This window comes from Formica exsecta, unplaced genomic scaffold (genome assembly GCF_003651465.1).
Source record: "Formica exsecta isolate Colony F162 unplaced genomic scaffold, ASM365146v1 scaffold941, whole genome shotgun sequence".
Taxonomy (NCBI): Eukaryota; Metazoa; Arthropoda; class Insecta; order Hymenoptera; family Formicidae; genus Formica; species Formica exsecta.
Genome location: NW_021853707.1, coordinates 83,783 through 99,535, shown reverse-complemented (window position 1 = coordinate 99,535; position 15,753 = coordinate 83,783). Strand labels below are relative to the sequence as shown.

Below are 15,753 nucleotides of genomic sequence, written 5' to 3'. Positions count from 1 at the left end.
TATATATATATATATATTGTACATAATATATGATATAAGTACAATATATATCGTTTATGTGAAAACAATTTTAGAACAAAATACATATTGATATGCCATGGAACATGGCATGCTGGACATGACCTTGGCCGAGATTCGTGCAAGTAGAAGTTAACTATATACACGCGATATATCGGCAATCACTTTCTCTCCTGATAAAATCGGATAAAATTCTATTCTTACAATTAGCGAAAATCTAACGGAAGAAAAAAAAACGAAATTACATTTGAAGAATGTAAGCGCGGAATTTGCTTTAACGGACGTTTCATTGTATTCTTTGCATTTTATTGAGAATTTCATTATTGAGAAATTTAATATAAAAACTAGAACATGTAAGGGTTTATCACTTGTTAATTCATCATCATTCTCTCATAATTTTTAAATCATAAGTTTAATTGTAAATTAAATATAATATGTATTTTTACAATCTGTGGAGAGAGAGAACGAATTTCCGGCAATAAGTTGAAGAGAAATTGACCATCTCGGTCAGCCGGGGACAATACTTTGACACCATCGAGTAATATATGCTTGATGCTAACCGCCGTATCCGACAAAGGGGTCAGAAGAAGCCAACGAATCGCCGAAGAGATATGATCGCCGGATAAAAAATTCGGTCGATGGGTTTTCGTCTCGTCGCAGTAAAAAAGCCGCATGGTATTCAATAAAAGCGGAATAATTAACGTCGTCATAGCATGTGTGCCCGGTGATAAATCTCCAAGTTATATTGGCGTCCGGAAACTATGCGAATGCCTAAACGGAGTTTAACTTTAACGATTAACGCGCCAACGTGACTATTCGCATTCGACCGAATGGGATCGAGATCGAGTCGTCAAGCTCGAAGGGTATAATTATTACACATGACTTATGGCGAATGGAGAAGAAAAATAAACGAATTGTGTTGAATAGCGACACTGTTCGGAGATGATAGATGCGAAAATGATGAGATGTTTATCGACGATGCTTACGTAAAAACGCGCAAAATAATTCTATTTTACATTCGATATCTGTGTAAAAGTACTTTTTCACATGCGCGTGTGAGAGATAATGAGAAGGGCAATTATTTAGAATGACAGAAACAAAAACGTGTCATATTTTATTGTAATTGTATTTAAAATTATATGCATGGTTGATTAAAAAATATATCTGAAATATATTTACGCGAAGAAGAAAAGATGTATCTTTGATGTATCGGAATATCATAGCGCGTTTAATTGCGATAGACAATTACGTTCTGTGTGTATTCGGTTCTACAAATATTGTTCTCGTTGGGAACCTTCGTGCATAAATACAGCGTAGAGATATTACACGGCTCACCTGCGAGAGAAGCCTAAGTGCAGCTGATGCTGCTCTGTGGAAAGTATACAAACTTCGAAGTATCACGTTGCATGTCATTACCCCATCCGGTAGCGTATGATTAACGGAGTGATAATCCTGTTTGGAAATTCTTTGAGAGTCTGCGTGCGTAATTACTGATTTTAATGAGCTTCTCGTAAATATATACGAAAGACTAAAGAGTCTCCTTTGAGGACTTAAGATATTCTCCCTCATTCTCATTCTCGCCGTGTTTCCTCTGTGTAAGAGCTAAGACGTTCTCATTCTTTCCGCTATAACAAATGTATCGAGATGCGAATGCGATATTATCTTCCTCCCGGCCTAATGCAGTTGGGAAATCGTATTCCCAAAACAGGCGGGACTGCGAAAAAAAATGGATGTTGTCCGTTACAACTCTTGTATCAAGCCTTTATCGAGGTAACAGCGTCTTATTCAGGACATTAAGTACAACAGAAAAGTCGCGACTTTTACGGGGTAAAGGGTAATAAAAATAGAAATTCAATGTATAAATCCGATTCGATGCATAAATTTCGTTCGATCATGAGTCTGTATAAATATCGAACAAAATTCCCGTATATACGTGTATTATTTGTGTCCTTGCTGCGTAATATCGCCGTAAATGATACCATTACATTATTAAATTATTATCGCGCCGGATGTTAAACATTTGACGTGATTTTTTTACGTGGCAAAGTTTGGGCTTAGGCTGGTTTTCGTCGCTCGTGTACTCTACTCTACGTCGTCAAAGTTAACAAGTACTCGTCTATATGAGCTCGCCTGTATATATGTGAAAGATATTGCGTGCATGCGTGCGTTATGGGCAAACAGTGCCGCGCGCAGCTACGACATTATTAATTAGGTCATTGGAATGAGGAGAAACTGTGGGTTTTTTTATCAAATACGCATAAAAAACATATTCACATAAAAAAAACATGCAAATTTAAAAATAAACCCTTAAATCATACGATACATATCAGTAAAGAAAATTAAATAAATATATATGCAGTTAGAGTTTTTATATTTTTCTATATTATAATAATAGAAAAAAATGATAATAGATGAATTAACCATTTTCCGCAATCGTAAAGTTGAACGTAAAATAAATACGTATAGATATAAATACATAATTATAAATACAACCTAATGTATATGAATATTAATTGCATTCGTAAATGATAATTCCATGTAATATGCGATAAATAGCATACGAAAGCTCACAATAGCAAATCGCATCAATAATTCTGATTAATTGTGTAACAAGTTAAATAGTCTACAATATTATATTTCGTAAAACAACGAAACAACAATAGTGGTATTAAAATATCATTATTTGCGGAAGTAATCCCTCGAGTATTATGAGACTTAATGGCCGATTATCTCTCCATTAACATACACGCGGCTACAAATTGTATGCACACACAGCATATATGCGCCGCTAATTGCTCCGAATTAAGGCGCATTCGTGACAAGAAAGGAAGCTGCTTGATTTTCACCGAAGTAGCGAGACGTATAACGCGTTCACCTTTACCGATCTTTTTTGCCTCCCCCTCTTTAGCGCCGCGGCGCATAGTGATCAATATCAGGAAATTAGGTGGCCAGAACACAACGTCGGAAATTAAGTCTAAACCTCAGGAGTAATCTGAATGAACCCACGTAATTATCTCTAGATAATAGAAATGGTCATCGTGCAACCGTGATAGTGTGGCTCATAAAATCGTTAACCCTTCTAAAAATGAGAATCTCATAAAGCTATATTATTTACTCTTTTAAACTAAATCAGTAAAAATGTCACAGATTGAAGCAGTGATAACGTTTCACCGAAGATCAGTAAATATTTCACTGATTTTCAGTGAAAACACTCACACTTTGCTTCTCCGTCTCATGTTTCACTAATTACGCTAGTAACATTTCATTAAAAAGTCAACCACGAGTATTAATTAATTCTTCTCAATGGGATTTCACTGTTTGCAGTGCTATATGTATAATTGAAAGCACTGTTTATTAGTACTAATACAATGCTGATTTTATTTAAGAGATTAAAACAATAACGTCACATAAAAAAAGAATTATTTTTTGAGATTTAATAGCGGATAAGGCGGACTGTTGTGAATATTGTGCAGCGATCGTAGCTGCAAATATAATTGGTGCAAATGTACTGGCTTTCCGTTTAAATTCAAAGGACGAGACATGCTCTTCCTTTACGAAATAGAACGTATACCTGGCACGGTTAGGTAGTTTCGTAGCAATTTCATAAACGCCCGCACTTCAGTTTTATATACGTCATAAACGTAACGTCTTGTCTCGAGAAATCTTCTTGAATAAAGGAAATGGATGTTCGGAATAAGGACTGCGCTTTTAATCGAGAAGACTATTTATCCCAGCGATTCCTATTACTTCCGCAGGTCACTGCAATATATATATAAATGTGTCTGTATGTCACGAGTCACTATGACCAGGTATTGGATTGCATGCCTTTTAAATTCATTTCGGCAAATCGCTGCAAAGCGTGGTAAATAATTCCGCTGTAACTTGGAAAGATAAAGAGGAAGTTGTTGCGAAATGTAAATGCACATCCAAGTGCATAAGACATATGTCTACTCGTATAATTTTTTGATGGATCTCATTTCGTTTATCGTTTCTATCCGAAATATCATTCCTCGTATATTTCCTATGTTTCGAGCACGCAGGCTGTATACGTACGTTCAAGAAAAACTTATCTCCTGAATTTATTCGAAATAATTTTTCGCATTACAGTTGTTTACTTGCACTTAAATGTTTATTTATATATGTATATCTTTGCAAAGCATTATATAAAGAAAAAAGACATAAAACAAAGAAAATTAAGACATATACGTATATATGTTATTTATGCTGTATATTTACTGAAATATATTCCGTAATGGCTTAATGTTAAACACTTATCAAATATATCCCAATTTAATTTCATTTTTTGAAATTGAAACATCTACAATGCACATCTCTTCCATTGTACTTTTTGATCCATAACTTGACTTCATTTATCATTTTACTGCGTTACCCATTTCGGCTAACTTCCTTTTCCATCTTTGAACGCATACATACACATTCATTATAATAGAGTGCTCAAAAATAACAGTTGAACGAAACCATAATAGCGTCCTTCAAGATGTAATTCAGTATGTGACAAAAATTGTTATTACGACAAAATACGGAAAATAAATTCTTTTCTCTTGCTGCAAAAAGTATATAATAGAAGTTTTCCAATCATCTGAGAATGTAAACTCTGGTTAACTTCTAAATTATAATACATATGCGCGTATATCATATAAAAAATATAAGATTTTATTTCTTATGTAATGGCTCGAAATTTTATAAAAATTATAACAATTAACAACCATTAGAGATTAAAATTAAAAAATTAAAATTAAAAATTAAAATTAAATAAAAATTAAAAAAATTGAAATTAAAAAATTGAAAATTAGCGTGCAATTTATCGGATATTATTTGTGGATAACAATTTTTCGTAGCGCCATCCTACTAAATCTTCTTCGACAAATCGACAAACATGAAATGTGCATTATTGCTTTCCCCGATTTGAATATGCGTGATGTCGTAGTTAATCACGCCTTAGAGAGAGCACGGTGACAAATAATTTGAACCCTTTGATTGCTGCTTCCAGACGGCTCGGTATATCAAACGTTCGAATGTATGCCCGTGTGAAACGGAATCCTTGAATAACCGCGCGAGTGATATTAGAGGAAAGGACGACGTTTAAGCGACGGTCGTAAACGTGTATCTATCTTCGTCCACCCGTCCCTATTTCCACCCCTCGTAGGAATAAATCCACGTCCGTCTAGCTGCGAACTAGCAGAAACAAACGCGTGATAAATGCATTTGGGGGAGAGAACAGGATTCGCGCGGCTTTAAAGCGAGCAATGTTTTATATATACATATGTATATATGAAAATGTTGACTGCTCGTCGGTTGATAGAGACGGGTCTGGTAATTAAACCAAAATATGTTAATTATAACATAAACTGTGAATAACATGTGTTATTTTTTTATTCTTTTGTTGATATCGTGCGTCGTAATTTTTATACGTCAACGAAGCGAATGCAAAGGAAATGTAATAAAAATATTCCAAGTTTAACACATACATATTTTGGAAATGTTTTGTATGACGAAAATATCTTTTGCATTTTGTAATAATATAAAAATTAATTATGTAATACTGATGAGAGACAAGGAGAAACTTACGACGGAATTTGAAATATTTAATTAAATCATTTAGATTCTTCACCAAACGATGCTCTTGTGTATTCGAAGCATTGTCGCTCGCTTTCAACACCGGAAATACGATAAAAGAGTAAAAAAACGCACGTCTAATTTGCATAGACTTTATTTTAATCTTTTTTTGCTTTTTACATTTGCTGCTTCCTACAATCTAGTTTCCGTAATGCGGGTGAAACGAGAGAAAGAAAACGGGAAAAGCTCCGCCTGGGCGTTCGGGACATGTCTTTGTTCCCGTTTTTACGCAAAGATACATTTGTTAAGCGGTACTTATTGTTCGTGGACGCGTAAATTGTGAAATCGTAAATATAACAATCTCTACAGTATCGTTCGGGAGAAAAAGATTCAAATAGGATCGGTTCGTGCGCGCGTAATAAAAATGTATAAAATTTAAATTAAAATTTGAAAAATACGCGCAAGTATACTTAAAAATATTACAAGTTAACTCTAAGTTACACAGATAAAGCATTATATGTTTTGTATATGTCTGCTAAAATAGTTTAAGGAAAATAAGTAAGCGTGAAAAAAATTGCAGTGAAATGATTGGAGAAATGCTAAGTTCTACAACATGAACACAATTCTAGTGAAATATCATTTTCCGAACGAGAATCGATTTCGCGAGATCGCGTGGGAATAATTACTTTTGCGTACAAGATTGTGTGCATTCCTATGCCAAGAAAAGATCCTTTGAATAATCTTGTGTTTTGAGATATGGAAATAGCGCTTCGCCCAACCTCCGGTTTTTTTCGTTCGCACCCGTTCCGCTATTCCAGCATTTATCGTCCAAGAATATAGACTAGATAGAACCACTCTTGCTGTCTCTTGCACTCCTTCCTGCCGTCCCCTCCTCCCTCCTGCCCCCGCAATCAGTCGCGATCTCCGACGGATATTGCAGGCTCGCGGGTATGCGGCAGAGATCGGAGGCGCCGGAATTCTCTGTGGAGAAGGTACACGAGAGCGGTCCGTCGATCGGTCAATCATCAGATTCAGGCGAAGGTGAGGGTGTTGCCCATGCTTCCGGATCGCATTCGCGGTAGCACCGTATCCGTGTGGCGGATAGTGATCTGCGTGACCGCCATATTACCGGTGAGAAATTGGGCCAGAGTCTCCACGCCAGTTCGGGCTCTACGATCGAATGGATAACCCATGGGTCGAGCGTCCGGATACTTGCGGTCCCGCAAACCGCAGTAGCTCACCGCGTCCTTGCATCCAGCCGATTCGTCCTGCTCCACCTGTACGCGTCACCGCGGGACGGTAAAGCAATTCCTTTAGCGCGTGTTGGTTGTGTCGTCCTCTTTTTTTTCTTTTTCTTTCTTTTTTATTCGTAGGAGCGAAGTAGCGCGAATGCATCTTTCCGAAACGACGTTAAGAAAAAAGAGGAAGAAAAAGGGATGAAGGAAGGTCGGGAGGTTTCCATCACCTGACATACCGTAAGCTCTTAAGCGCCGTAAGAGCCCAATAAGTATAAAAAGTACTCACCGCGTCACCGGTGTAATCGGATATCATGATGAAGAGGTCCATCGGGAATCCCTCCTCCTTTCCCTTAGGTATCAGCATGTGCTGCGGCCAGCCGCACCCGCAAAAGTTGAACTGGTCCAGGCTATCGCCGCCGATCGGTCTGTTCTCTTCGAGATTGCGGAACGTCCTTTCGAACGGTATGGTTACCGAGGACTCCGTTGATTTACGCTCGATAGTATTCTGTCCTGGTTTCACTAGAGAAGCCAGTAAACAAAAATTTTATTAAAATACAATTAGTCTGTTAAACATTGTTTGCTTTTACGCGATCAAATATTTTTTTAAGTAATAAAATATATTTATTTTTGGAAGTTATGTGCGCAGAAGTAGATTGGCATAACAGAAATTATGCATTTTAATATTTTCATTTTCGATTGTCATGTCTTAAAAAATAAAAGGAGCCCTACAATTTCCAACAATAATGTAACAGAAGATATCCGCTTTGGATATATTTTACTGTATATAAAGTTATATTAAAAATAAGTCGAAATATAAAAATAATAGTAACGAAATTGATATGGAGGCGACTCACATAGTACAGTGAACTTATCCATTTCAATCATGAGCTCCTTCTGATCTCTAAAGACGTAAGGCAGTCCCCGTTCGTCCTGTCTGGGCGCCATAAATATACGAACGGTTCCTCGACGCGCCGCGTTATTGCGATTGTTGGCGACGATTCTGTACGTGAAGTCAGAATGATTCAGATGAGTGAATCTGGCGAGAATCGCACCGCGTGGTGTAAAGTCGAGACCGCGGGATAGATCGACGTCGCTCTTGTTCCAGAAGGTAGCGAGCAGATTCGGCGATTGATTCGGAGTTTGCACTCCTATGTCAGTGATTTCCACGCCGGAAAAGTCCAACTAAAATCGCATGAACGAACAAAAAAGCCAATTAAATTCCGCGCTAATGCGTATATAAAAAAATGTCTCGTAATTATTTCTCTCTTCAATCTTTCAGTCAAATTCCAAGGTAGGATTTAAAGTTGACATTCTCCGAAATAAAATTTAAATTAGAGCTTAATTAAGAAGCGATTCATATAAAAAATAAAGATAATTTAACGTAAAGATTTAAGAATATAAAAAAGTAGTAAAATTAATTTTTGCACGATTAATTCCAAATTTCTTTTATTCCAGCTACGTCTTTAAACTACATTGCTTCAAACTAAGTCTCAATTACCAAGTTATTCAGAATTAAAAACTTAAAGATTGTATTAGTGAGATTAAATTACATCGATTAAACTATGTCAATTAAATGTGTACTAAAAAAGATAAATTTTTCAAAGATTTTCAAAGATTTTTACAAAGAGATAGTTCAAAAATATTCTATGTTATTATTTACAACCATAAAGCAAAATTGAGATATTATATTTATCGGTTTAGTATTTAACGAAATTACCACCACACGTTGGCAAAAAGATTGATTCCGACGTGTCTAGCGGTCTTGTTAAATTAAATAGTTCAACGGGCCCTTTTTGTCTTGTCTGGTGGCTTCGCGTAATTCGAGGCCACATGTTACATGTACTTAGCGGCATTATATACTAGGGTGAACTGATGATATATCGCGGAAGCGAGACAGCTGTGCACACCCACCTGCTGTAGGCTGTACTCGGGAAGTGTATTCTTGTGCTCCAGGAATACATCGTCGACGAAAGCGTGGTATCTGTAGAAAATGGGATCTCTCATAGCGGTGGCCGGTTCTCCCATGATGCTGAAAGTTTCCTACAAAGAGGCACAAGGAAAAAAATGTTGCGTTTATCATTTCAATATGTAGCATGATTATTCGCATCAATCCTCAACGCAAGAAGTAAAGATGCGATTTTTTCCTCGACTCGAGATACTGCATGTAAAAAAGTTCGAGGAATAAAACGATTGTCTCAACACGCACGAGAAGTGTTTAACATTAAAAATTATAAATCATTGTTAATATTAGAAAAAAGTTTTGACGAATCTATCGTTATTTTCATATCGAACTTTTTGCAATGATAACAGCACATGGTTGCATGGTTGCATATCCCGTTACCAAGTAGCGATGATCGGGATCATGACAGTAAGAGATGGCGACATGACCGAGATTGTGAAGGTCCCCGTAGACATTCTGATTGGGCGATAAGATGCTGGCCTCCATAATATTACCGAGCACGTCCACGCCGCCAAACTCGGTCAAAGGCACCCTCTCTCCTCGGGTGTTGATGTAAGCGCCGGTGTGAATGGCCTCGTAGATGCGATCGCGCCATCTCTCCAGATCTTGAAGATCGAAGTTGAGTTGATCCACGGGACGGTTGATATCCTTGAGCATGGCGCCAGCCGAACGAGCGGGCCAAGTGCGACTGGCCACCAACGAATCCAACTTAGAGAAGTAACCCTCTGGGATCGGCTCGCGCCAATTATGGAAGCGCTTCACTCGGCCCAATCGGTTGCACAGACGCTCGCAATTGTATCTGCGAAAAGAAAGAAATCAGGCGGAATGAGAATAATAACGGCAGGGGCCTCGGAAATACCCTCAGGCGATATTCGCGAATGTTCGATCTATTGACATAAAACGACGGCAAATACTTTTGTAGTAAAAAGAAAATCGTTATACGAAAGCTAAGTTTTCTTACAGATAAAGATAGCCTTTTAAAAAAGAGATTTTGCACGGACAGCTAGAGGATATTACATGCTAAGAGAGATATTAACTTTCAAGTTTCAACATTATTTTCTCTTTACACGATATCTTTTATAATGTGCATTTAATTTCTCCGACGCATTTTAATAAATGTTTCAACAAGCATACAAATTTCACTTCTCAAATCAGCCGCATAACAAGTTTCCTCCGATGATTTTACGCATAAATGCATTTCAGAACCCATTAGCAAACATTGCTGGAATACCATACAGACTCGAGACAAGTTTCCGCACGATAATAACAATCGAGATCAAAATTTGATCCTCGGTCGTCCGCGTGATCTCGCAGCGCGGCACGATACGGTATCCAATCTTATCGACTTACGGGTGCCTTACCTAGCTTGGATCTGATGGTGCATATAGTAGAATAGCTCGCCACGTCGATCCTTGTTAACAATCCTTATGTCAGTCTCGAATGGATAGACCAGATGCCAGTGCCAGTGATGAAGATTGAGCCCGATATCTTCCCTCCAGTAAGCCACGCGATGCTCCTCGTCAAGATCCGACGCGGTATAATCTCGCGGAATTTCGATAGGCAACTACGGATTACACGAATATAATAAAGTCGTAAAATATAATAAAATTTTTCACGTTTGTAGATTGACGTAAAGCGATCCTCTACAGAAACAATTATCTTCTAAATTTGCCGCGTATAGTAATTTTCATTGTATTATAACTCTTTGCTTTAAAAGCGATTACTGCGAACAATATTGGAATACTATACAGATCTAATAAAACAATCTCTAAAGTATGTAAATTTCGGAGAATTGCAATCGAACATCTGAACACGATCCGCTAACTAAGCTATAATGAATTGTACATCCGTTATTTAAGCTTTTAGTACAATCTGTTAAAGAGTACAATCAAACGTGCCTTGTCTTGCGATAATTTTCCCAAGCTTAACATCAAAAAGCGTAATAAAGTCAAAAAGAAAATTTTATTGTATTTTATATCGCAATTATTCGGTTTGTATTCAAAGAATAAGTTAGCTGATTAATTAAACCGCATAGTCGGGTAAACGCGCTTGTTGGTAATTAATGCGTCAACGAGCAAGTGTATTATACCCTGGAGCCAGCTGGTACAACGTTGGCTTCCTCCCTCGCTCTGGCAAATATCGCGCTATCGATGTACTTGTCCGGGAAAATTTCCGACAGCGGTGGTATCGGTAAATCCTTGGTGTCGGGACGATGTAGGATCGCTACCGAGAGCGCGTAGACGAACATCTCGGGATTAACGCGATCGCGACAGTAAACAGACACCGAGAGAAAGTCGTCATAGGTTCGCATACCTGTAATAAGACAGATTAAAAATTAATCGTGAAAGCGCATGCACACAAAAAAAATTTTTTTTTTTTTCAAAATAAGGAACTAATTTAATTAGACGATTAAAGTACACAAATAAGATAAGATATTATAAATAAAATCGCGAAAACAAACCTAAAAAGATGTCGATAAGTCGCGCAGCTAATTTTCGATGTTTAGGGATGAAAAGAGAGAAGGGTTCTCGACGTCCAAGTTGAAGGGGAACGCTCAAATCCGGTAGACTGATTTGTTTCACTGGTACTTTCGACGCGGTATCTTCAGCGAAACGGTTAAACACCTCAGGAGCCATCGGTTGTCGATTTTCAGGCTGCAAATTTGTTCGAAAAAAAAACAAAATTTATACTCAAGAACCGCTACCCAAAGAAAAAGAATCAATAGTATTAACAAAAAAATATTCAAGATTCTTTCTTCGTTTAAATAAAATTTTGTATATTATATCATATATCTAGAGAGAGAGAGAGAGAGAGAGAGAGAGAGAGAGAGAAAGAGAGAGAGAGAGAGAGAGAGAAATAAATTTAATATTACAGATTATTTACAAAAATTTTGTGAAAAATTTTGTGAAGAAGAGGATAACTTAAGAGAAACTTAAGAGACATAATGAGAAAGGTATTAAAAAATTTACACTATTGTTGACAATTTTTTTTAGTTTCTAAACTCTCAAAAAATATCGCACATGATGACAAGAGAGAGAGAGAGAGAGAGAGAGAGAGAAAGAGATCTAAGACACAGTTTAATTTTAACATATCGAAAGATTCAATCGAATCGTCTAAACTGGAGAGCTTCAAATTTATACTGTAAAATTCAATGTTAATCACACGGAATAAGAGCGTCAAACAAGAGCGGACTCACCAGGTAGTTAGCTGGTACTTGAAAAGCGACTCTGTTCTCTCCCTTAGGCACGTACACCGGCTCTGCGGGTCGATCAAACAGATATAGGATATCCGATTTCTTGTTACCCGACATGTTGATCGTCAACAAGTGCGCGCAACTAACTCGACAAGAAAGGATCGGCGATTACGCGACGCGTACGCTGGAAATTGGTAGCGATGCTTGATATCTCGATAGCGCGAGAATAAGAATTGCTACGTTGTTCCTGAGACACAACGGGTTTTTAACCGAGTGTCGCGATGTCGGCATTTATAGGAGAATCGCAAAGGATATGGCGGTCTGTCGGCGATAAACGATCGCGCTTTCGAGTGACCGCAAAATCCGTCTAGGAAGTACAAGACAGTTCAGGAAAGACGATGAAAGCACTTCGCTCAAATCAAATCCTGTGTACAGGTTTTCCTGTTTTCAAAGGAAATCGATGGCAATTAAAGCTACAGTAATCGCGTAAATCGGAAGATAGACCGACATATATTATTCTATCGCAAATCGCATCTAATTCTTCCATATTCTAATCATTGTGTTTTTTTAAAAAATATAGAATATTTGTATAAACATATATCCAAATTAAAGTATAATATAATATATTTGTATAATTGAAGCAGACATAAATCGCAACATGTTAATTATTTATATATTTTGATATTAAACGTTATTATTCATGAATTATTATGAACAATAAGCTATGGTGATTATTATGTTTGTTGGCATGCAATTATCATTCAATATAGTATAATTTATAATCCAGCTAAATAATTGGCAAATATTTAATTAAACTTTTAATCACTCTCTAATCAATATATACATGTATATTCTCCAACATTAAATATAGATGTACATCATAATAGAATTTTATAGTTTTAAAAAGGGAAACCGGCGAAGATAAAAGATTGTGAATAGATGGGCAAGGAATTATTTTGATCTTGAATTCAATTAAGCTTAATAACCCAGATATGTGCAAGTGTCCTTTATTGACTGTGCTTTTACATTTTGTTTATCGCTTCGAGAGTCTCTATCCTCTCGACATGCCGATATGTACTCGCAAAGAGAAATGATGACATCCCGCGCGTTTACAGGCGCAGATACTAGAAACTAAAAAACGAGATCGCACGAAAATGTTATTATATCATACGATATATTTGCAATACAAGTTTGATATAATATATACGTATTTATTAGTAATTTTTACAGGGCATCTCTCTCTCTCTCTCTCTCACACACATTAAACTAGCGTTATTACGAAGCCATAATAAATGCTTAAAGTTCGAATTAAAGAGAATATTGTTTAAGTATCGGTATTAACCGAGGTGTTAACAGTTTTTGAGTTATAAATAATTTTGGAACACCTTGTATATTAAATATATAGAAGAATTTTTACAGTATCGGTTATATGCCATAAAATAATAAAGAAAATTATGTATAAAGCAATATATATGTATCTCTTTGACTTTATGTAAATTTTCTTTCTCATAAAAGATACTATAATATAGTCATATTTATTAATAAAATACAAATATTTATGATTATAATGATGATTTATGATGATAAAATCCTTTTCTATTTGCATGTTGTGAACATATATATATATATATATAATTCATATATTCAACAATGCGTACGATATATTAGATTGGATAAATTTCGAAGAGCAGAAAGGGGCAGAGAAAAGTAATAAGGAGATGCAACATATATATTATCAGCACTCTCGTTTCCCTTTGACATACTTATTTCCAGAGTCTCGTCGCCTAACAATTTATTAAATCTACAATCACAATGTGAATCATATATAACGCTACCGCATAATGCACTCTCAGTTGTGCTGGTATCGATAATCATGCAATTCCTTTCAAAATGTCAAGGGAATAAGAAATTTCACTGTCTCCCTCATGTCATGGACGCCTCGCAAGTCCACTCTAATGATAAAATCGATATGATAATTATCGGGATAATCTGAGTCCGATTGCTACATCCAGTGATCCAGTTGGAGCAGAAGAAGGAGAGAAGAAAGAGAAAAACAAAATGAAATAGATTTTATTCTATGTTCCAGAGCTTCAAAAAACTTAACACGAGAAAAATTTACGTCAAAGATAATTAAACGGTTACGAATAGCGATTAACAAAAATAAAACAAAATTAAATAAAGTGATAGCAGAAAATTGTCGATTGGTTATATTAGATATAGATTAAAAGTGTATACAAAATATAAAATCGTAAGATATAGAGTTTATTTCGAGAATATAATCTTTGCAAGCAATACAATTCTTTTCTTAGCAAGAATTTGATTGGACACGCCATTCATTTTTACAAAATTTTTAAAATCCAATATCTTTTTGATAAAAAAACAATCAAATCTCTCGAATTAAAATCCTGATAAAGCTTTCTGCTATCTATTTGTAACCTGGAAACTCAATTTACAAAATGTTATTCGTATTGTCAATCTTTATAATTTAAAGTCGATTTCATTACGGAAAGATTGGCTCGAAATTTCTGCAAGATCAATCCCTGAAGTGCCTTTCTCGCGTACAATTACCATATACACTATACATGTATAATAGACGTAAGGATAAGGGAGAAAGGAAGAGAGGAAGGGATATTAATGTGAGAGATGAGACATTCGCGGGAGAAGCTGCGACACGGAAGCCGCCGAAGAAACGTTCACCGTTCTGCGACAGCAGAGGCGTCGCGCCTTCTCCTTCTGCTCCTCTTCCGTCGTCTGCCTCTCCTACGTCTTCTCACAGATCTATCCGGATTGCTGACGATGACGTCCGCGTTCCTGCGACCGCGGAGCAGCTGCGAGGTATACAGCGACACTTGACTCGGACTCGGCCGCTCGCATCGCGGATCGTGACAATCCACCAGCAGTCGTGAATCGCCGATCCATTTGCCGTGGCAGGTAGAATTCGTCGATCGACCGCGCCGATTGCTGCTACCGGCGATATCGGTCGATAGCTTCCACCTACCGATCCCCACGTATCGGTCCAGACTCTCGTTACCAGAACGTTCCACGCAGATGCGCGAACCTGCGACGATTTTAAATGCTTACCGCTTTCGCTCGAAAGCGATATTTTATTATAATTATAACACCATGTTTCATTACAATTATACGTTCGCTGTCTGTTACGAAAAAAGCTGCTTCTATTACTATACGCTTTTAACATATACGCCTACAAATACTCTCTTTCGGCTTTTAATTAGTGGTTGACAAAAAAAAAGTCAAAACTAATAATTATATAATCATGCAGAAATTAGCTTTCCTCTACTAATCATTCTCTTTCTTTTCATTAATCATCTTTTAAATAATATATACATATATATATATATATATATATATATACATATATGTGTGTGTGTGTGTGCTGCGAAGTGTGGTGCGTCGTCATTTTGAAGATTGTCCGCTCTTTCGATGGATGCTGTTGCCGCGGAGGGGATTATCAAGATGGCGAGGGGAAGGGCAAGGGGGGGAGAAGTCCTCGCCTGGACTCGGTAAATCGTAGCAGCTCTCTAGGCTTTCACTCGTATATTTATCGGTAGCGTCGTAAATTCGGCGCTAATCGCGTTGGTATTATCGAAACTGAAATATCGAGAAGACGATCGAGATATTTTTCGGACGTTGTGTGGTATTTTCTGGCCTAAGGAACCCAAAGCGGAAAATAGAACGTCAGGCGAGAAAGGAATTCTCTTTATCTCTCGCTTTTGACGATCGTTTGCATGGTCCCATTGGATGATTCA

At 36.9% G+C, this 15,753-nt stretch overlaps 2 protein-coding genes across 2 annotated transcripts in view; both read right to left on the bottom strand.

Moving 5' to 3' along the window:
• Positions 1 to 5,735: 5,735 nt before the first annotated feature.
• LOC115245317 (phenoloxidase 1) lies at positions 5,736 to 12,329 on the bottom strand. The gene is made up of 9 exons (XM_029823587.1): positions 11,990 to 12,329; positions 11,255 to 11,447; positions 10,883 to 11,106; positions 10,155 to 10,357; positions 9,175 to 9,592; positions 8,745 to 8,873; positions 7,688 to 8,015; positions 7,120 to 7,352; positions 5,736 to 6,872 (listed from the first exon to the last, which is right to left on the bottom strand). Exons 1-9 carry the CDS (start codon positions 12,101 to 12,103, stop codon positions 6,627 to 6,629), a joined length of 2,088 nt encoding a protein of 695 aa, XP_029679447.1. The 5' UTR covers positions 12,104 to 12,329; the 3' UTR covers positions 5,736 to 6,626.
• A 649-nt stretch (positions 12,330 to 12,978) lies between these two features.
• The window catches only part of LOC115245318, a 28,677-nt gene continuing 25,902 nt past the window's right edge, over positions 12,979 to 15,753 (bottom strand). The window contains exon 5 of the mRNA XM_029823588.1: positions 12,979 to 15,044. Coding sequence (XP_029679448.1) covers positions 14,680 to 15,044 — 365 coding nt within the window. The 3' untranslated portion in view covers positions 12,979 to 14,679. The remainder of the gene's footprint in view (positions 15,045 to 15,753) is intronic.

Excerpts from the sequence above, each read along its gene's own strand:
- LOC115245317 (XM_029823587.1), bottom strand. The coding sequence starts at position 12,103 with ATGTCGGGTAACAAGAAATCGGATATCCTATATCTGTTTGATCGACCC. Across the intron at positions 9,593-10,154 it reads CACCATCAGATCCAAGCTAG|ATACAATTGCGAGCGTCTGT; the intron begins GTAAGGCACCCG and ends TTCTTTTCGCAG. Across the intron at positions 8,016-8,744 it reads CCGAGTACAGCCTACAGCAG|TTGGACTTTTCCGGCGTGGA; the intron begins GTGGGTGTGCAC and ends ATGCGATTTTAG.